Source organism: Geotrypetes seraphini, chromosome 2, assembly GCF_902459505.1.
Source record: "Geotrypetes seraphini chromosome 2, aGeoSer1.1, whole genome shotgun sequence".
Classification (NCBI taxonomy): domain Eukaryota; kingdom Metazoa; phylum Chordata; class Amphibia; order Gymnophiona; family Dermophiidae; genus Geotrypetes; species Geotrypetes seraphini.
In genome coordinates this window covers 175,310,627-175,331,300 of record NC_047085.1, presented here as the reverse complement: position 1 = coordinate 175,331,300, position 20,674 = coordinate 175,310,627, and the positions used below count along the sequence as shown (strand labels likewise).

The 20,674-nt window shown below is 40.4% G+C and overlaps 1 protein-coding gene across 10 annotated transcripts in view; it reads left to right on the top strand.

Annotated features, from left to right (window-relative positions):
* The window catches only part of ZNF516 (zinc finger protein 516), a 368,076-nt gene extending 347,958 nt beyond the window's left edge, over positions 1–20,118 (top strand). For all 10 annotated transcript variants that reach the window (XM_033934368.1, XM_033934357.1, XM_033934362.1 and 7 more), the window contains one exon: positions 17,012–20,118. In XM_033934368.1, coding sequence (XP_033790259.1) covers positions 17,012–17,071 — 60 coding nt within the window. In that variant the 3' untranslated portion in view covers positions 17,072–20,118. The remainder of the gene's footprint in view (positions 1–17,011) is intronic.
* The last annotated feature ends 556 nt before the right edge of the window (positions 20,119–20,674 follow it).

Sequence of the window (20,674 nt, the reverse complement as noted above, 5' to 3'; positions counted from 1 at the left end):
AAGCACTGATCAAGGATAGCATAGTCCGGCACTTGGACGCACACGACTTGATGAAACCCAGTCAACATGGATTCAGGAAAGGGAAATCATGTTTGACGAATTTACTCCAATTTTTTGAGACCGTGAACGAGCAAATTGATAGTGGGAAGCCGGTGGACATAATATACTTGGACTTCCAGAAAGCGTTCGACAAAGTTCCACACGAAAGACTTCTCAGGAAACTACAAAGCCATGGCATAGAGGGGGATATACAAAGATGGATAGGCAAATGGCTGGAAAACCGAAAGCAGAGAGTGGGCATAAATGGGAAGTTCTCCGACTGGGAGAAAGTGACTAGTGGTGTACCCCAGGGCTCGGTACTTGGGCCGATCCTTTTTAATATTTATATCAATGACCTGGAGGAAGGAACATCCAGTGAGATCATCAAGTTTGCAGACGATACAAAACTATGCCGGGCGATCAGATCGCAGGAGGATAGAGAGAAACTCCAGAGTGACTTGTGTCGGTTAGAAACATGGGCGGAGAAATGGCAGATGAAGTTCAATGTGGAGAAATGCAAGGTAATGCATTTAGGCAATAAGAATAAGGAATACGAGTATACAATGTCAGGTGCAACTCTGGGGAAGAGTGAACAAGAAAAGGACCTGGGTGTACTGATAGATAGGACCCTGAAGCCGTCGGCACAATGCGCGGCAGCGGCAAAGAAGGCAAATAGAATGTTGGGCATGATAAAGAAAGGAATCTCGAGTAGATCGGAGAAAGTTATAATGCCGCTTTATAGGGCAATGGTCAGACCACACTTGGAATACTGCGTCCAACATTGGTCACCTTACCTAAAGAAGGATATAAAACTGCTGGAGAGGGTGCAGAGACGAGCAACAAAACTGGTGAAGGGTATGGAGAAACTGGAATACGAGGACAGACTTATAACACTAGGATTGTTCTCCCTTGAGAAAAGGAGACTGCGTGGGGATATGATCGAGACCTTCAAAATACTGAAAGGAATCGACAAAATAGAGCAGAGAAGATTATTTACATTGTCCAATTTGACACGGACTAGAGGACATGTAATGAAGCTATGGGGGGACAGGTTCAGGACTAATGTCAGGAAGTTCTGCTTCACTCAGAGAGTGGTTGACACCTGGAATGCCCTCCCAGAGGAGATTATTGCGGAATCAACCGTCCTAGGCTTCAAGAGCAAACTAGATGCATATCTCCTTAAGAGAGGCATATAAGGATATGGTGGACTATAAATTACGCCAGGTGTACACCTGGCAGGGCCTCCGCGTGTGCGGATCGCCGGACTTGATGGACCGAAGGTCTGATCCGGAGATGGCAGTTCTTATGTTCTTATGTATTCAAAAATATGAAAACCTATATCTTCCACAAGCCAGACTGAGAGGTCTGGTATTAATTAGAGCCATGAGACTCAAGGTGGGAAAACACAGACAGAACAAAGAACAGACAGAGACAGAAAGTCACTGACACAAAATGGAGTCACTAACTCAAGATGGAGTTCTTAATACCTCTAGAAGTATATTACGCATTACCTGATTTCCTCTGTGGTCTGGCTTAACAGCAAAAATACATAAAGAGAATATTATTATGCTTTTCCTTAATATTAATTTGTAGTGTGTTTTCTGGCCTTGGCTACATCCATATTCAGATTTTTATTCACCAGCTTTTTCGTACGCTTCAGTGTTCTCCCTAGGGCATTGCATAGAATCGTCTGCCTTGACCTCTTTGAAAACCCGCGGAATAGAAATTATAATTAACATTTTCTCTGCGTACAGTGTGCTTTGTGTTTTTTAAAAATTTTATTGTTGGTAGATCATTTTGACTTGGTCATTTTAAAAGTAGCTCGCAAGCCCAAAAAGTGTGGGCACCCCTGCTTTAGAGCCATTTCTTGTATGACTGGATGAGCTATATTTATCTTTTTTTTTTAGTTGTTTAAATTCATGCAGAAATAAATGGCTAGATTGAACCTATGACTTCATTAACGCCTTTCTCTTTTTTAAACCATTTGAAAGAGGGCAAATACTGCTTAAATTTAGTAAAAATATTCTGACACAAGGGTCAAACCTTAAAAAAGGAAGCCATATTGAGCATTGGAAAATAATAATAATAATTAACTAATAAAAATAGTACACATTTAGGGCTCCTTTTACTAAGTTACAATAGTGGTTTTAGCGTGCGCTTAGTGCGCGCAGAATTGCCACATGCACTAGATGCTAATGCCAGCATTGAGCTGGCGGTAGTTTACCCACGTAGCGCGGGGGTTTGCGTGCCCTAAAAATGCTATTGCACCTTTGTAAAAGAGGGGGTTAATTTTCCCCACCATCAAATTACCCCATCCTGCCTCACCCAGCTACTTTTTCATGCCACCCGGCAGGAAAAAATTTCTGGGGAGAAAACTGCGCTTCTATTGGGCGTGGCCTTAACTAACACGTATGCTTGTATCTAACTAGAGTTGCCCAGAACCATACGAAAAGCAGGCGTTTTTGTAGAAAAAAATCCACAAAATACTGCACCATGTCCTGCACACTATCCATTCCATTAGTGCCCCCTACAGCCCACGAGCGCCACTCCACCTCAATACCGCAATACCACAAACAGTTCAGAGCGGTATATAGACAGTGATATTACAAAAAACTTTCAAAATTACATTAGCATGGTAGGATTAATCTAATTTTCCTTGGAACCGTTTTAGAAGTACATCATGGTAGAAATGGAGTCAGAGAAATTTGTCAAAGAGATAAGTTTTGATTGACTTCCTAACTTATTTGGATTGGCATTTCCTATGTAGTTTGTTTATTTTAGTTTTTAGCATGTTTTTTTATTTTTTAAGACTTAATTCTTGATTTTATTAGGCTTCTTGGATTACTGCAACTAAATATATTTTTTAAAATCTATTTTTTTCTTTTATCTTTCTGTCATGAATATTTGGCGCTCTTTTCCTTTTTAATTGATGTACACTGCACTGACAAATCAAAGAGCAGTATATAAATACAAAATAAAAACATGCCTAAAGTTAGGCATGGTTCCTGGCCCTATGCGCTATTCTATAAACAGCGTGTAACTGAGCACTTAGGACTTGATTCTATAAACAGCACCAAAGCATGACTGCATTGTAGGTGTTGCTCCGCTCTGTTGTCAATCAGTGCTAGGTGGCATTTATAGAATCGCATTTAGGGCTCCTTTTACTAAGCTACGATAGCGTTTTTAGCACGTGCAGAATTTTAGTGCGCGCTAAACCTGCGGTACGCAGCTAGAAGTAACGCCAGCTCAATGCTGGCATTAGCATCTAGCACACGCTAAAACCACTATCGCAGCTTAGTAAAAGGAGCCCTTAGTGCCATTAGGCGTTCTAGAGGTAGACACCAGTATATACTGGTGCCTATCTCGGACACCTCTAACCACGTCTCCTCCTCTAACTTTGCCTACTTTTCAGGTAGGCGTCAGAGGATGCCTGGACTTAAGTATCGCTAGGTGTCACGAGTTCCGTGCAGAACTATTATCTGATTGATTGATTTTTTTAAATGCTTTTCAATTAACTTCAGTGGTGTGGTCAATTGCCACGCCATTTAAGCTAACACAGTTTGAGTTGCGCGTGGTTTTTTGTTAGGTATCGTAGCGGTGCCGAACATATGCAGTAATTATAGAATCTGGCCTGTAGTGCATTTTTTTTTCTGCGACATTGTGTAGAATTTGATCCTTTATGACTGTGCACAGAACTCATTTATACATAATGCTGGCACCAGTTGTTCATTTGCCTGGGGCAGATAGTCGGAATTTACCATTCAACTTACTATACAAGTGTTAGGTTTTTCCTCCTAATAACGTAAGTGTCTTTATCTATTTAATAATATTTGACATACAGTAAATAAATTTGGGACTCCTTTTATCAAGGTGCGCTAGCGGGGTTAACGCGTCGGACATTTCAACCCCCGCGGCAAGCCAAAAAACTAACGCCTCGTCAATGGAGGCGTTAGCGACTAGCGCGGCAGGCGATTTAACGTGTGGTATTCCGCACGTTAAACCCCTACCGTAGCTTGATAAAAGGAGCCCTTGGATTGAAATTAACGTCGATAAATTTAAAAGTAAATTGAAAACTTTTCTCTTCAACGATGCATTCTTAAATTAATCATAACATGACCTTCAAAAAAAAAAAAAAAAGATTTTAGAAAACATTTTTTTTTTTCTCTTATCCATCACCCTACCCTCCCTTATGTACTCTCCCTTCATGTCTTTCTATACTTTTATTATAATGTAAACTCTCCCCATAAATTCCCTATGTTTCCAGTATTGTTGTATTTGTCTTGTCAAGATTGTTTTATTTATTGTAGTAATATTTTTAACAAATTAATTTTATTAATATGTACATCGCTTTGAATTCAGATAAAGCGATTAATCAAATCTTTTATTAAACTTGAAACTTGAAATTAGGATGAATGTTTGAAAAAAAAAAAAAAAACCTGTCATGCAAGGCAGTAGCAGGTCAATCGTAACATCTCTTTACCCTCTGTGGCTCACTGCACCCAGAGGTCATGAGATCAAATCCCAGTGTTGCTCCTTGAGACCTTGTGCAAGTCACTTAATCCTCCAGTGTCTACTGCTTCGAATGTCAGCTTTGAAATGCTAGAGGCGATGTACAAGTCTCCCTTTCACTACCCACTTTCTCCCTTCTCAACTCCTGCCCATCATTTGCTTCTGTCTTGCTCCGTGCAGGCAGTACTTTTGTGCCCGGAGAACAGCAGTTTCCAGGTGTGGTTTTTTTTCAGGTCCTAGTAGAAGAATAATACTAAGCCCTCCCAGCCCAAATGATCCTAACTTGGGTTTTTGATGAAGTAAAGATGAAGGGTGGGAACTGCTAGCTATAACCACTTCAGCTAAAGCAGCAACCAGAGTTATGCATTTATTTTACTTGTAAATCATTGTAAGCACAGCAGGCCTGATAACTTGCAGTGGTGACTGTGCTAATTTAAACACTGGCTCTAGCATTTAAATTAAGATTCATATTCAGTGCCTCTATACTTAGTGATGCTGAATATCCACATTGTGCAGTCACTGCTGCTGCTGTCCGTTGAATTTAGGAACTAAACTAACTGGATAGCAGCTAAATTATCACTGTCTAGATCATTTTTGTGACCTGCCCTCACTCTCTTTGCCTACTGATTATACCCCAGATTCTATATATCACTCCGAAATTTGGCATGCAACAGGCGTAGTCCATAATTCTTTGTACAACTCAATTAACAAACGAGCAGTTAATTGGCAGTAATTGGGCGCTAATTGATACTAATTAGCAATTTTAGAATTCACATGTGCATCTGTATAATCAGTATTCTATAAAGATTTGCACATAAATTCTTATGTGTGGCTCCAAAAAGGGAGCGTACTTATGGGAGGTGTCAGGGGCTTTCCTAGTTTATAGTTTATTTAAAACTTACAATACTGTTTACATTGACTGGCAGAACGGAGTGGAGTACAAGCAAATTTATAGAATAAAATAAACACACAATAAAATAACTGAAAATGATTAAAAAAACAACTTCAATTAATAATAGGAAAGAAACAAACAAAAAAAACCAACCCCTCAAGAGGAAGAGAAAGAAAAGGACAACAAATAAACATGAAGTGGGCTGCAGGGTCTCACATCCAGAGGCCTCAAAAATCAGTCAGTGTGAGCATATGCTTTATTGAACAACAAAGTTTTTAGGCCAAATTTAAAACTCCGAGGGGAAGATTCTTAAAACTTTAACTTGGTTCCTAAACCGGTTCCAGCCGGTTTAGCGTTCATGTATTTTAGCGGCAGTCTTTCAAAACGGCTTACCGTGGTCTTTTCTGAGCCTCCTAGCAGTCTCCAACACTGCCATGCAAATATATTACAACGAGGTCATTAATATTTAAATGAGCACTTCGGACGATTCTCTATTATCGCCGAGTGGTTCCCTAACCTCGCTGTCTGACATTTGCAAGCAACATTTTCCGGCAGGTCTGAGCTGTCCTAGCCTTACTTTTAGAGAAAATGTACAAAGATATGCAAATTTTTAGAAGGCACTATACATCCTGCAAATATTGTACCTAGATATGTGCAGTCATAAGATTGTGTGATCAGAAATATCTACAGAATGTGCATGCTAAGCATAGCCTAAGAACTGAATTGAGAAGTTCCCAATGCGTTTCGCTCCAAATATTCAGTGTGGAATGTGCAGAATTAATAATAGAGATATTTATATATCTTCATAGCATAAATGCACAAGAGGCAAGACTCTTTCAAGTGAAAGGAAGCTCTGGAATGAAGGGGGCAAAGGATGAAAGGGGAAAGACTCAGAAGTTCATCCGTTTTTAAGCTGGGGCCTCTTTGGATTCTAATAAGCTGAAGGAGAGCCAACAAATTTCTTCCCAGTGGGGCCACAATACTGCTAACCAGTGTTGGATAATAACATCATCTCCATAGTTTACCTTCAAACTTCATTGATGGGGGAGGGGGTTCCTTAATGTTGTGAGCATTTCTAAATGTATTGTTTCCAAAACTGAGACATGCTTTGGCCTTAAAGTATATGGCTCTTCCTCCCCTCATCTATTTCCCCCTTTCTGTCCTGAGCCTGGGTAGAGATGCAGATTAGCAGAAAAAGAACAAAAGAAATTGGCTACGGCTCTTCAGCCTGGAGAAGAAATGGCTCGGGGAGATATGATAGAGGTCTATAAAATATTGAGTGGAACGAATTGATATAAATCACTTGTTTACTCTTTCCAAGAATACTAGGACTAGGGGGCATGCGATGAAGCTACTAACAATGTAAGAATAGCCTTACTGGGTCAGACCAATGATCCATCAAACCAAATAGCCCATTTTCACGGTAGCTAATCCAGGTCCCTAGTACCTGGCCAAATCCCAAGGAGTAGCGACATTCCATGCTACCAATCCAGGGCAAGCAGTGGCTTCCCCCATGTCTTCTCAATAACAGACTATGGACTTTCCCTCCAGGAAATTGTCCAAGCCTTTCTTAAAACCAGCTACGCTATCCGCTCTTACCACAACCTCTGACAACGCGTTCCAGAGATTAATTATTCTCTGAGTGAAAAATATTTCCTCCTATTGGTTTTAAAAGTATTTCCCTGTAACTTCATCGAGTGTCCCCTAGTCTTTGTAATTTTTGATGGAGTGAAAAATCGATCCACTTTTACCCATTCTACTCCACTCAGGATTTTGTAGACTTCAATCATATCTCCCCTCAGCCGTCTCTTTTCCAAGGTGAAGAGCCCTAACCGTTTTAGTCTTTCCTCATACGAGAGGTATATATGATGTAAATGGATGTGGTTAGGCAGAACCACTCATGCCAGCCATAGAGCAGGGTTAAGTGCTTGCACCTTACTGTTTGCAGATGCAGGTGTAAGTGGGAGTCCCGCCCACACTCCACTCATGCCAGCCTGTCAGATACAGGTTCTTCAAGATATGCACATATTTCCAGAATAACCTCAAGCAGATTTTCAGGATCTACATGCGTATGCACGTATTCTAAATGTTTACATCCATAAATAGCGCATAAACATTACCCACCAACGGGTAATTTTATGAAGTAGGCGCTGTCTTATGAGGATGGAGTCAGTAAATAGTGTGAATTGTACAGTTTCAACATCACATTTGACGACCCTGCTTGTATGAGGGTACTAATATAATCTAAATTAGCATTTATACCGCATTATCTCCCTACAAAAGGTCCAAAGCCATGCACAATTTAAAAATGTTCTTACAAATGAGTGAAATTCATTGCATAGTATCATTACATCTGTAACACCAGCTAGTTCTTAACTCATAAATTCCTCAAATAAATGAGTTTTCAGATCCTTCTGAAACAACAGATAAGAAGTTTGATTCTTCATGTGTGCAAGGCTAAGAAGAGTTAGGCTTAGTCTTTATTTTAAACAAAGTTTTTGTAGATTGTGTGTATATGTTTAGTGCACTTTGTGGCTGGATTCAGTCAATGGCAGTCAAAATTCAGCACCAGAAAATATCGGCATTAAATATGATTCTGTATTCACACTTGGAGAAAATTTTGCATAGGAATCTGGTCTCAGCAGCCACCTAAGAAGCAGCTGAGAATTGCAGACTGGCGTCCTATGCAGAATTGCATCTGCCCTAACGGACAGACACCTAACCCTGTCTAACTGCCCTAATTCTCTAACCAGCTCCCATGTCACAAGCGCCAGTTAGAGAATCGCACCTGCCTGATTGAGGGAATCCCCCTGCCGCAAATAGCTGCCCCTCCCCCGAAGTACTCCTTTACTGGTTTTAAGAAAGGTTTGGACAAGTTCCTGGAGGAAAAGTCCATAGTCTGTTATTGAGAAAGACACAGGGGAAGCCACTGCTTGCCCTGTATTGGTAGCATGGAATATTGCTACACCTTGGGTTGTGCCCAGGTACTAGTGACCTGGATTGGCCACCGTGAGAATGGGCTACTGGGCTTGATGGACCATTGGTCTGACCCAGTAAGGCTATTCTTATGTTCTTATGCCCACCCCCTCCTGCCCCTGAACCCCTCCCAAATCAGCCGGGCAGCAAGGATGCACACTACCTCATACCCCAGAACCCCTCCTGAAGCATTTTGTAGGCCTATATTTCAGGCATTTGTTGCGGCCCTAGAGAGACATCTAAGGCCGCTTAAGCTCATTCAAGGCCACTTACAGGCAAAACCACACCCAGCCTTGGGTGCGCATAAAAGGCTCGACGTATCTTCCTCAACTGCGACAAACGCCTATAGTATAGGTAGCCTACCTAGGAGTTATTTAAAAAAGAAAAGAGCGTCACGATTGGCTGCTAGACAGTGGTAGAACGCTTACCACTGTCTACAGTTGGAACACCCATTTATAGAATCTGCCCTTCAGTTCTAATTCTTGTGCCTAACTTTAAGCGATGGACTTATACTTGTTGATACCTGGTGTAAATGCTGACACCCAAGTAGGTCCACTGAGGCCATAGTCTATATCGGTGTTTCTCAACTTCTTCAAGCCAAGTACCCCCTAAGTCTAATAAATATCAACTGAGTACCCCCGCCCAAGCTCTGCCCCAGACCCGTCAGGCCGCTTACCCCCAACAAACGGCCTGCGTACCGCGTGTTGAGAAACACTGGTCTATATTATAATTTACATGCACAAGATTTTGGAATTCCCCTGACACACCCATGACTTGCATGCTGAGTTATTCATCATGCCTTATAGCAGTGGTCTCAAACTCAAACCCTTTGCAGGGCCACATTTTGGATTTGTAGGTACTTGGAGGGCCGCAGAAAAAATAGCTAATGTCTTATGAAAGAAATGACAATTTTGCATGAGGTAAATCTCTTTATAGTTTATAAATCTTTCCTTTTGCCTAAGTCTTAATAATAATATTGTCATTTATAGCTAAAGAGACATATGATCAAGAAACTTTTATTTTACTTTTGTGATTATGATAAACATACCAAGGGCCTCAAAATAGTACCTGGCGGGCCACATGTGGCCCCCGGGCCGCGAGTTTGAGACCACCGCCTTATAGAATAATGCATGTAAATATTAATGAGCACAATTAACTTCAGTAATTATTGATGGTTAAGGCCTCATTATTCAATTAAATCAGGCACGTGCCCATATTTGACCTCACAAATCTGGGCAGCATCTGTAGAATCCAGGGGTGTATGTGTGCAGTGAACCTTTACCTGCGCAGATCTGTTGTACATGTATTATTAATACCTAGGTATACATGCACACAAATGATTTGCGCACAACTGAATGCACACTCACAAGTGCGCATTCTTAGAGATGCAGTGTAAGGTGGCACTGAAGGTTTCTTTTTGTTGCCATTGATACATATGTTTGTACATAGATAATCATAGTTATTGTTGAACCAGTCAAAACTTGAATTATTATCCATTTGAAATATTTTGAGGGTTTCCCCCCCCCCCCCAGTTACACAGAGTCATAAATAAACCATCATCTGAAACTTGTAATGATGGCAAATTGTTGACATATGGACTCCAAAGTTCCCGGCTGTTTTTCTGAGTGCATGATTAATAGTGCATTTCTTTTTGTTTATTGCAAATGTTGTTTTTAAATAGTTGTTCTGGAACAAGCATTCCATTAATCAGAATAATAGATAATGAACAAATAAATGACAGGCTAATTTGTCTCATTCGTGGATAGAGCGATTATAATTTGAGCAATCAGGAAATCATGCAAGCCACTGTTCTTAAAAATGTCTGCTATTCATGCAAATACGTTTCTGTTTGCAACCATTACCGAAATCAGTAACAAAAGCTATGCTTAGTATACTTCTCAGTTTTTACCATAGCTGTTCAGTATGACTTCATCCCACAACAATGTGAAACCTTTCTCTGTCTCGTGTCAGAAGTTCAGCCTTGCAGCTAGAAAATGTTATCACATCTCAGATGTAGACCTTGTTCCCTAAATGTGAACTCACTGTCTGCTGAATTATTTTTATTTTTCCACGCCACTTTTACTAGGCCTGTTTTTATGAACGCTTCTGATGGAGAAAACTTTCTAGCTGCTGTATTTTAGGAATTTCATGCTAGCTATTAGTAAGAATTTTATCTCTTTCTGTTAACAAATATGACTAGGTAGATATTCAGCCAGTGGCAGTCAGCATTGGTTCATAGACAACGGCGCGAAAGACAAAAGCGCGCGCCGACAATTGAGCGCAGCGCGCAACACTCTAAATTACAGTTTTTAGGGGCTCCGACGGGGGGGTTTTGTTGGGGAACCCCCCCAGTTTACTTAATAGACATCACGCCGGCGTTATGGGGGGTTGTAACCCTCCACATTTTACTATAAACTGAACTTTTTCCCTAAAAACAGGGAAAAAGTGAAGTTTTCAGTAAAATGTGGGGGGTTACAACCCCCCACACCCAAAACAGTAATTTAGAGCGGTGCGGCGGCGCGCACTGCGCTCAATTGTCTGGGCGCACCTTTGTCCCGGCGCACTTTTGACCTGACACCGTCAGCATTTTTATGACCTGCAGCAGCAATATTCATGGATATTGAATGCCAGACCATGTCTGGGCACCAGCATTGACTATCCTGTTGTACATAACTAGATATCCACAACAAAGATAGATTCAAATTTCAGAATCCAGCTCACTAGAATGCTATATTGATCCTCAGATGCACCACTCCACGTTCAAACTTTATCACAACGTTAAGCTTGATGTGCAGAATCTTCCCTGGATCAATCTTAATTATATATTTAATTATTTTTCTTCTTGAATTTTATGCCATTTTTAATTTGTTATATGTTAAATATTTTAAATAGTTTAAGAAATCACTTATCTTTTAATTTGTGGTCAGTATAGGGACTTCTTGTGCCGACATGTTTCGCGATGAAACGCTTTCTCAAGGCTGGGTCCCTAACTTAGTAACGCCATCCGTATTGACCACAGTTTTTAGTCCAATAAAGATCATAACTAGATAACACTTATCTGGTTAATTGTGATATTCAGAATCTAACCAGTAAGTTAAACTGGTTGCGTTTTATGCGATCCTATTTATCCAGTTAACTTATCCAGATACCATGTTCAAATATAAACCAAGACTTTTGGGCAAGAAAAGGGCCCAAAAATGGAGGTCTCGGTTTATATTCAGATCAGCACCCCCCGCCACCCTCCCCCCTCTGTTGCAAGCTTCCACCGAGTCTGCCAAAAGACCTTGTGGTCCAGCGGTAGGCCGGGACAGGAGGGATACTCTCACCTCCTGTCCCGTCCAGGTCTAACAACTCTCTCCCTCCCACCTCCCCGATTAGTAAAAAGCATGCCTTTAAAATCCCTGGTGGTCCAGGGGTAAACTGGGGCAGGAAGGATCTTACACTCCTGCACCATGCAGAGCTGCTGTCTGAATGGCTTCTGCGAGTTCTCATGGTCTTGTGAGGTTCCCTCAAACACAAGGAACTTACAGCTCCTTTTATTAGGCTGCCCTAGAGGTTTGTAGTATAAGCCAGCACAGAAAATGCTCCGACACTCATAGCATCTTTGTTTCAGCTTGTCCTTGGAGGAAATGCACAAAATGGCAGCTTAGCATTTTAACTGGGTCTAGCCCAATTGGAATACATTTATCTGCAACTAGACAGTGCTTACTGCCTACCCAAAAGTATTCCAGTTTCATCTTCCAAGTGGTTCAGAGTCATTTTGATAAAGCAAATATATCAAACTAATTGTTAAAGTGCCTTGTTATTACTTACAGCTCCATAGCATTGCTATAACATCTAGAGTAACAGTGCATTCTTCTTCAATTTTTAATTAAAATTTTTATTTCAAACTAAGTTTAAAAGCCTAAGGTTTTGGCAGTTGGAGCTACTTTCTTTTTGAAATTTCCATGCAAATGCCTTATATCGTATGGAAGTGATAAATATGTGTTTTATGATCCAGTCCAGTTAGAAGACTTTGTTAAACAGAAACCTTTGTTGAAAGTTTAGTTACTATTACTGATTTTATTTTTGGAGGATGATGTATATAAATATAAATGCCATTTTGCCTGTCTTTAGATGGTAGATTGATGGATTTGATTCTTTTTTCTTTCCTTTTTTTAAAAAAAGGTATTGGCGACCATGATAATGTGGACTAAGACACGGTTGATAATTGCCTAAGTTTTTATGTTCTCTATATTGAGTTTGCTGTGGTCATTCATGAATATTTGTTATTAATGTATTGTAACAAATAACCAAATAAAGAATTTTAAAAAAAAAATTTTTTATTTATTTATTTATTCATTCAGTTTTTTAGCCCGTCCTCCCAAAGGAGCTCAGAACTGATTACAAATCAGGAGCTCGGGCATTTTCCCTAGCTGTCCTGGCAGGGTCTCAGTCTATCTAATGTACCTGGGGCAGTGGAGGATTAAGTGACTTGCCCAGGGTCACAACCTCTGGGTGCTGAGGCTGTAGCTCTAACCACTACGCCACTGATAGATTTCATCCTTTTGGTTGGATTGGCTGTAAACTGTAGATCCAAATATGCTGTCTCAACAATATGGTGATTGGTTTATTGAGTGGGGCAAGATTTTATGATCATGTTACCTCTTTGTTTGTAAAACACCATTGTTTGCCGATGTTTTACCGAATATAATTTAAGGTTTTGGTTTATAAACGAATATATACTGTACAATCCATTTTGTTGCAAGATTATGTGTCTTGTTATGTCCCCAATCAGACGTGTTCAACATCTGCGATTTTGTTTCAAGTTCCACCAGTGCATATGGCATATTTAGAGGTTACACGTCGGGGTGCACTTTTTTGCTTTGGTACCTACACTGTAGAATAATTTGCCTGCTGATTTAAGGGTGGAGCCAGCATTGCCCTAGTTCCATAATTTAGCTTTCAGTGTACCCCTTCCTAATAGCGATTAGGTGTGAGCAGCAGGAGTTCCATGGAACAGGTATGGGTTGGGGTACGTGTGTGTGATTTTTTTTTGGGGGGGGGCGGGTTCTATCTTGGGGTCTGTTCTATAATATAACAGAGTTCCTATCTTTTTTTTTTTTAATTATTTTTGATTAAAATTGTAAACCACTGGAGTTGCCTTCGCATGTAGGCAATATATAAAATTAAATTAAACTGTAAACTGGTCACCTCCTTGCTTGTTACCCAGTATATGGTCCATTATGAAACACTTCAAATCTATAGCCTAATGGTCAGAGCAGCTGCCTCAGTATCTTGCGGTTGTGAGTAGAGAATGGCTTGGGAACGGATTCCTGCAGGTACCCGCGGGACGAGGATGGAGCCTGCGAGGACAGAGACAAACTTTGTTCCCATGTCATTCTTTAAAAACTTGAGACTAGTGTTAACATGTAAAAACTTAACACATCTTGGACAATTGGCAACTTGAATTCAGTGATTAAAAAGAACAGCAAAATCTGCTTTTGGATTTCAGTGAACTGCAGTTAAATGACATCATTTGTTTCTTGTCTGCTGTCTGCAATGTCCTTCCATCATGTGCCCAGCCGTTCAAACTTCTTATTGTTACTGCAACAGATTCATCCATCGTTGGCTGGCATCGAGGAACATTTCTAACATTTAACAGACACTTATTTTCCTGTTCATCCACTACACAGTTTAGGTTCTCTTTTCCGTCCATGCCTGAAAGACAATCCAATTACCTTCCCAGATGATGTAAAAACATAGAGGGACATAATCAAAAGAAACGTCTAAGTTCCCTTTTGGCCTAAATCTCTAGATGCAGAAAGCAGGCAGCAGGGAAATGTCCATTCTCAAAAAAGAACGTCCAAAATGAGTTGTGTTTTTTTTTTTTTTTAGAATGGCCTACCTCTACGTTGAGCAGTTTAATTGCCTAGACACCACTACGTTTATCCTTACCACACATTCCTGACCAAAATATCTCCCAAAGTCCCAAACGTCCAAAACAAGACTTTTTAGGCAAAGGAGGGGCCAGTCCTTCGCCTAAAAGCAGGATTATGTAACTAGCATCTGTCAAAAACAACACAAAGATCACAGCAGGAGAGATGCTCCTGCTGAAGAACCCCCAACGCCCACTTGATCATCGGCAAGAGGGAGCCCAAGCTCTCCTGCCAACAGAAACCCCCCCCCCCCTGAACCCCATGATTACAAGCCCAAGCCCTCCTGCCAGACAACCTCCCCCGAACTCCTCAATGGCAGGAGGGAGTCCAGGCCCTCCTGCCAGAGAAACCTCAACCCCAAACTCCTCAATGGGAGGAGGAAGCCCATGTCCTCCTACCGGACAACCTCCCCCTCCCCCGAACTCCTCTTTTCAAAGATAAGTGCTTGCTTCATGTTTAATTTAGTATGCCATACTCGGTGTTGCTAATGGTTTGATCTTAAATGGTTGCCAGCTCTCTCTTCCTTATCAAGTATGGGCGAAAATGAATTCCAAACTGATATAGATATTCAAAATTGATAAAAAAATAAATTATTTTATAAACATTTAAAATTAATAAATATTTAATTAAAGAATTCAAACAGAGGTTTTTGACCTATGATAGTACCGCAAACCCTAAATCGGTGTCTTTCCATTGATTGGACTCCGTGGGTTCTTTGAGGTCTTTTTTCCTCTGTTTGGATGCTATCGTTCATCATAGATTGTTTCTAGTGTACTACATCATTTGTTTGTCCAAGGATAATTTATTTTGAACAGTAATTTAAGGCCTTCACTGATTTTGTTCAAAAATTTATATTCCGCACATCCTGCAATTCTATGCAGAGTACAATAGAGCATCCAAATAAAAAACACAAATTATAGCCTTCTGATACAACACATATTTTAAAAACAACGGAACATCATAATACAATAGTCAAATTACAACAAACAAGCATACAACAATGCAACGAACAATAAACAGACAACCACAAAACATATAACCAGCATCTCATTGCTTATACTTGACTGCTGGCTTGTTACTCACTGCTACAAATTGAAAAAGCGCACAGAAATAGACAAGTTTTCTAAACTGTAATACCGATGATGCTTGTCTAAGATCCATAGATAGCTTGTTCCAACAAATAGGACCTTGAACAGAAAACATTACTCTGGTAACTCAGAAGTTTAACTATAGACAGGGAAGGCACATCAAGAGAAAGCTTATAACAAGACATAATAAAGCATAACAGGGTATCCACTATAATAAAACCCTTAGCGTGCATGAGCAGTTGAAACTCCGTGCGGCTGTGATCCGTGGCTCCGTGTTGCTGCATGCGCAGTAGGAGCCTTTGGCGGTTTGCGTCATGTGTGGCGGTTTCCCCAGCAATGTTCCTGCCCCGATCTCTGACGCCGGCTGACTTCTGACGATGCCTCTCATTCTCACCCCCGGACCAGCAGCGGCAGCAGCCACGGGGCATTTGCTAGGCTGGCCCACTTCGATAATGCGAGGCGGGCCGGCCTAGCAAAAGCCCTGAAGCTGCCCGGCCTAGCGGATGCTGGACAGTGAGCAGGTAAGGGAGAAGGGGGTACTACTGGGCAGGGGGCGGTAAAAGGAACGGAGAAGGGCTACTGCTGGACAGGGGGAGCAGGGAAGGGGTGCTGCTGGACATGGGGGAGGTAAAAGTAAGGGAGAAGGGAAAACAGACAGGGGGCAGAGAGAAAGAAAGAAAAAAAGACAGACAGACAGGGGGCAAAAAGAAAGAAAGAAAGCAATGCCTAAGTCTACACATCTATTTTAGCACCCGTTAATGTAACGGGCTAAAAAACTAGTACATAATAAAGTTTAGTAATGTAGAGCTTGACAGTACATTTTAGATCATGACATGATAAGACAATACATAGGGGAGTATGATAGTACTCAAAAAGCATGGCAGTTCTTAATAGGATATGAGAGGACAATTTTCAGTTTTCAAATTCACACCTCTGTGACCCAGATTGCCTGTGTTTTTAAAATGATCTGATTCATGATCAGGATTCCAATTTCTGGTTGATATAGGTATTTGCTGTATATTTGTTGGAGGAAGGTGGTTTCTAAGGTGTATGAACAGTATTGTTCCAGCATTCACTTTCAGAATGCTTGGGATGCTTCAGGTTCACTTGCATTCACACTTTCATCTGTGCTGCCCGTTTGTCTTTAAAATATCTCTATTTTTCAACATGGTAATTACTTAAAGAAATTGGTAGGAATCCATTCAGGTCTTGATAGATCTTTCTGAAATGAGAAGTGGTATTTTTGTTCTCTGCCTCCCTCCCCCTACCTCCAAAAGTGCAAACTTTAATTTGAAGTCTCTGAAATGTTCATTTTTGATTCACCTCTCATCCCAAATGTCCTTGGTATGCTTTGTGCTCCTTAGAACTCATTTATTAAAAAGAAAATAAAACTTTGTAGCATGACCATGTAATGAACACACACAACAATGGTTCAAAGGGTTGTTAGACCTAGTTGAAATTTGAAACTGTTTAATCATTTGAGGCAGTGCAAAATATAGTGCGTAAAAACCAAATTAGTTGGAAATCAGAAGTAATAAATGTTCTTTCTTCCCCCCTCCCCCCCTGTTTTTTTTCCATGTGTGTTACAGGGGAGAGACCATTCCAATGCAGATATTGTCCATACAGTGCCTCTCAGAAAGGGAACTTAAAGACGCATGTCCAGTGTGTGCACCGTGTACCCTTCGATAATAGCAAGTATCTTGACCGGCGGATCCGACAACCTCAGAATGATGACAGTGACTCTAACAGCCTTGCAGTAAAAGAGCTGGAAAACTTCTGTATCAGCCATCGAGTCCCTGAAGCCACCGTGCTAGAGTGATGTGAGCTGCTCTGTGCTTTGGTAAAGAGAGTAGGGGGGAGTACATGAGCGCTGTTCATCCTTTCAAAGCCAATAAAGATGACGCGGAAGGTTTGCTTAAATTGACAATACCGACCAGTCTCATGGTTTCTTGTTTCCTTTTTAACCAGCTTCAGAGATGAGAAACACTGGGGAGAAGTACAAGGCACCTATACTCATCAAGACAAGTTTCAGACACTGGAAAATAATTAATTTGGATAGTATAAAGAAATAATAAGGATTCTAACAGAGACTGCTCTGCTCACAAGAACTGTTTGAGACAGAAACGCAACCACTCCTTCACTCCTTTTAATCCCCTCTCCTGTGCTGTTCCTTAAGGTGTGAAGGAGTGGTGTGTTTTGGATGGCAGTGGGGAGGGGGAGGTAGAAATATTAGTTGTGACTGCCACTGTGATGGTCAAGCATGAGAAACGTTACTTAACAGTGGCAGCATGTTGGTGCTGTGGGAACCACCGTGGCAACAAAGCATGGCTTTCAGAGGACCATTCAGCCATGTGTCCTTTGAATTAGCACTGGGACCATTTGACATGTTCACTTTTCTCACCCCCACCCCTCTGTTTCTCAGCTGTGCCTCTTGATGAACTGCACCGCTAGGAAGTCGGGAATATGGTAATGGAAACGCTTCTAACAGAAGAAAAGGATGATTTTATCCTGCTGTGGGAGGGAAAAAAACCATACATGTGCTAGTTGAACACTAAGATACATATATATATATCTATATATATATCTATAAAGATATATATGTTTAAAACAAAAGAAAAATTAGACTTCTAATATTTTACTCTCAGGACCATTTTATAATAGGGCTACTCTCTCTTAACTTGCTCACAAAAGGGATTATGCAAGTCGGGCTTTGTTTTATTCTGAAAGTCTCAGCCATTTGACGCTGCTGATTCTGGACATTCTAGAAGAGAAGGAGCTGTGAAACGTGTTTGAGCAGGCCAGGGTCTCTTCCATTCAGCAGTGCTGCCTGCCAGAGCCTCTTGGCCCACCCTAACTTTGACTCTTTTCCAGATCCCAGTGACACCCTGAAAGCAACTTATTTTGTGATGGTAATTTTTTTTTTTTCCGAGCCCTTGGTTCTTTGAACATGTCTTGTACTTTTTATGGTCACTGGTGGTTGTGGCAGCGGCGGCAGAAGGGAGAATAAAAAAAATGAAAACAAAGCTTCTATATACCTCTTCTACAGTAACTTCTCGACACAAGCTCTCGTGGCGAGGGGAAGTGGCACATACTGAAGGATCCTAAGAGATCATGCAACATGTATTCCACAGATACAAAATGAGTTTCCTTTATTTTCTCATTGCTGTGACACTGTGTGTGATGGTAATCTTTCTGAGGGTTTCTGATTTTGCACATATGATTTTATGCATTATCAAATGTTACTTGCTGCCTTGAAAGAAAACAAACAGAAAAAAAAAAAAGAATTCTGTGAAATTTTTTGCAAAAGCTTTACTAGGGTTTTTTTTTAATTGTAACATTTTGTAAAGGCAGAAGATGGTTTAAAGAAATCTAGCATGCTAAATATATTTTTCAAAAATAGCAATAATTTTACATGTACAGAAATGATCCTAACCTTTAATAATGCTGATAAGAGCAGCCTTTTACTTACTCTTGTTATGGGTAGTGTGGATTTTGTAGTAAATGCGGGCTTCTGTCAAAAAAGATTTGTTCAGACAAAGGAGGCGGAAGCATGTTTCTGTTCTAACCTTTTTTTTTGTTTGTTTGTTTTTGTAAACCTGGCTTTTGCATAATTCTGGATACTTATTAATTACTCTTTGTGAACTAATTGTCAATTCATGTTACTGTTACTTTGCAACAGTTGTGGGGAAAACATATATATATATGGATAGTGTGACATTTTTACTGTACTTATGTTTTTTGTTTGTCTGTTATTTCTGGTGCTTTACAACTACGTACACGCTTTCCATCACCCTCTTTTGTAACTAGGAAATTTTCTGTATAAACCCATGTTGCTATGTTAGATTAGCAGCACTGTTCTCTGAAGTTATTTTTTTTAAGGGAGATGGCACAGACACATTCCATGTTTCACTTAAAACAAAAGAGCACGTTTCCCTGCTTCTTTAATTGACAGCTTTAGTATCATTTCAGGTTTATGCGCACACAAAAGAGTCTTCTGCACCTTTGGATCTGATTCCTAGTTGTGAAGCTGGCACCCTGGCGTACTTGGCTGCAGCCTTGGCCTGCGTTAGTTACTGCACAGGCACCGCTCAAGAATAGGCTTAAGCTCTGACAAAAGAAAATGGTGAGGAGAGGACAGGAAGTAGACTGTCACTGCTGCTACCAGGGTATTAATCAACTTAAGATCACAATCAGAATCTAGCTTTTACGGAGAACAACAGTAGAGAGAAATCAGCGTAGATAATTGCATGCTGTATTCAGTGCAGAAATGAGATATTCGCGTAATTGAGCAAGTGAAGGGTAAAAGAAAAAAGAAAAAAAATCCCTTTTCTGAGGATGCTAACATTAAAAGAAATACCCCCACTTTGAACTGTCAGGCTTATTCTTTATTTTTCTCTCTTTTCTTTATCATCAGTATTGTATTGATTTGTTAATTTAGTTGAATCAGTTAGACCATAGTATTTAATATGATTCTTGTTCATTATTTATTTAGTCAAACGTGTTTTGATCAGCTTTTCCTTTTTGAATTCTTTCTTTAGCATGACACACTCCAGTTTCAATATCTGTTGACTGTTACAGAGAATTTCTACTACCTCCTACCAAATCTGCTGTTTTCTGGCTTCTTAACAGGTTCCTTTTTACAGTGTTCTAATCTATTGTAATTTACACAATAAAGGGTTTGATTATCTACAGTGCACTGAGTCTGCTGGATCTGCTCTCTCTCTGGTAGTCATGATGGTAGAAGTGGGTGCGCAAGTTATCTGACAAGAAACAGATAACAGTATACATTTTTTTCTCTGTAACTGGGTTTGCTTCAGGGCTTAGCGTGTATTCGCCATTTCCACAAATTTGATGATAAACGCATTACTTAAAAAAAAATAATAATAATTGTTAAAACCCTTCAGACAGACGGTTCAGGAACACATTTGGCACACACAAAAAAGCAGCCTGCTTGCTGATGGTCAAAAGTGAAATAGTAAAAGACTTATCTGAGCTCATGGTGAGTTATAAGCAGGTATACAAGCTATTCCCTTGTCTAAGTGGACTTACGATCTTGGTTGCCCCTGAGGCCATACAACCTAATTGTAGGAAGTTGTACACCCAAATTTGAAACTAGCATGCAAATTTGCACATGCAATAAGGTCAGTAGTACATGCAACTTTAATATTATGAGCTGATAATTGGTGTTAATGAGCAAAAATAGGCTTTAATTTGCATCAGCAGTTATAAGTTGCATGCTCAAATTCCAGAGA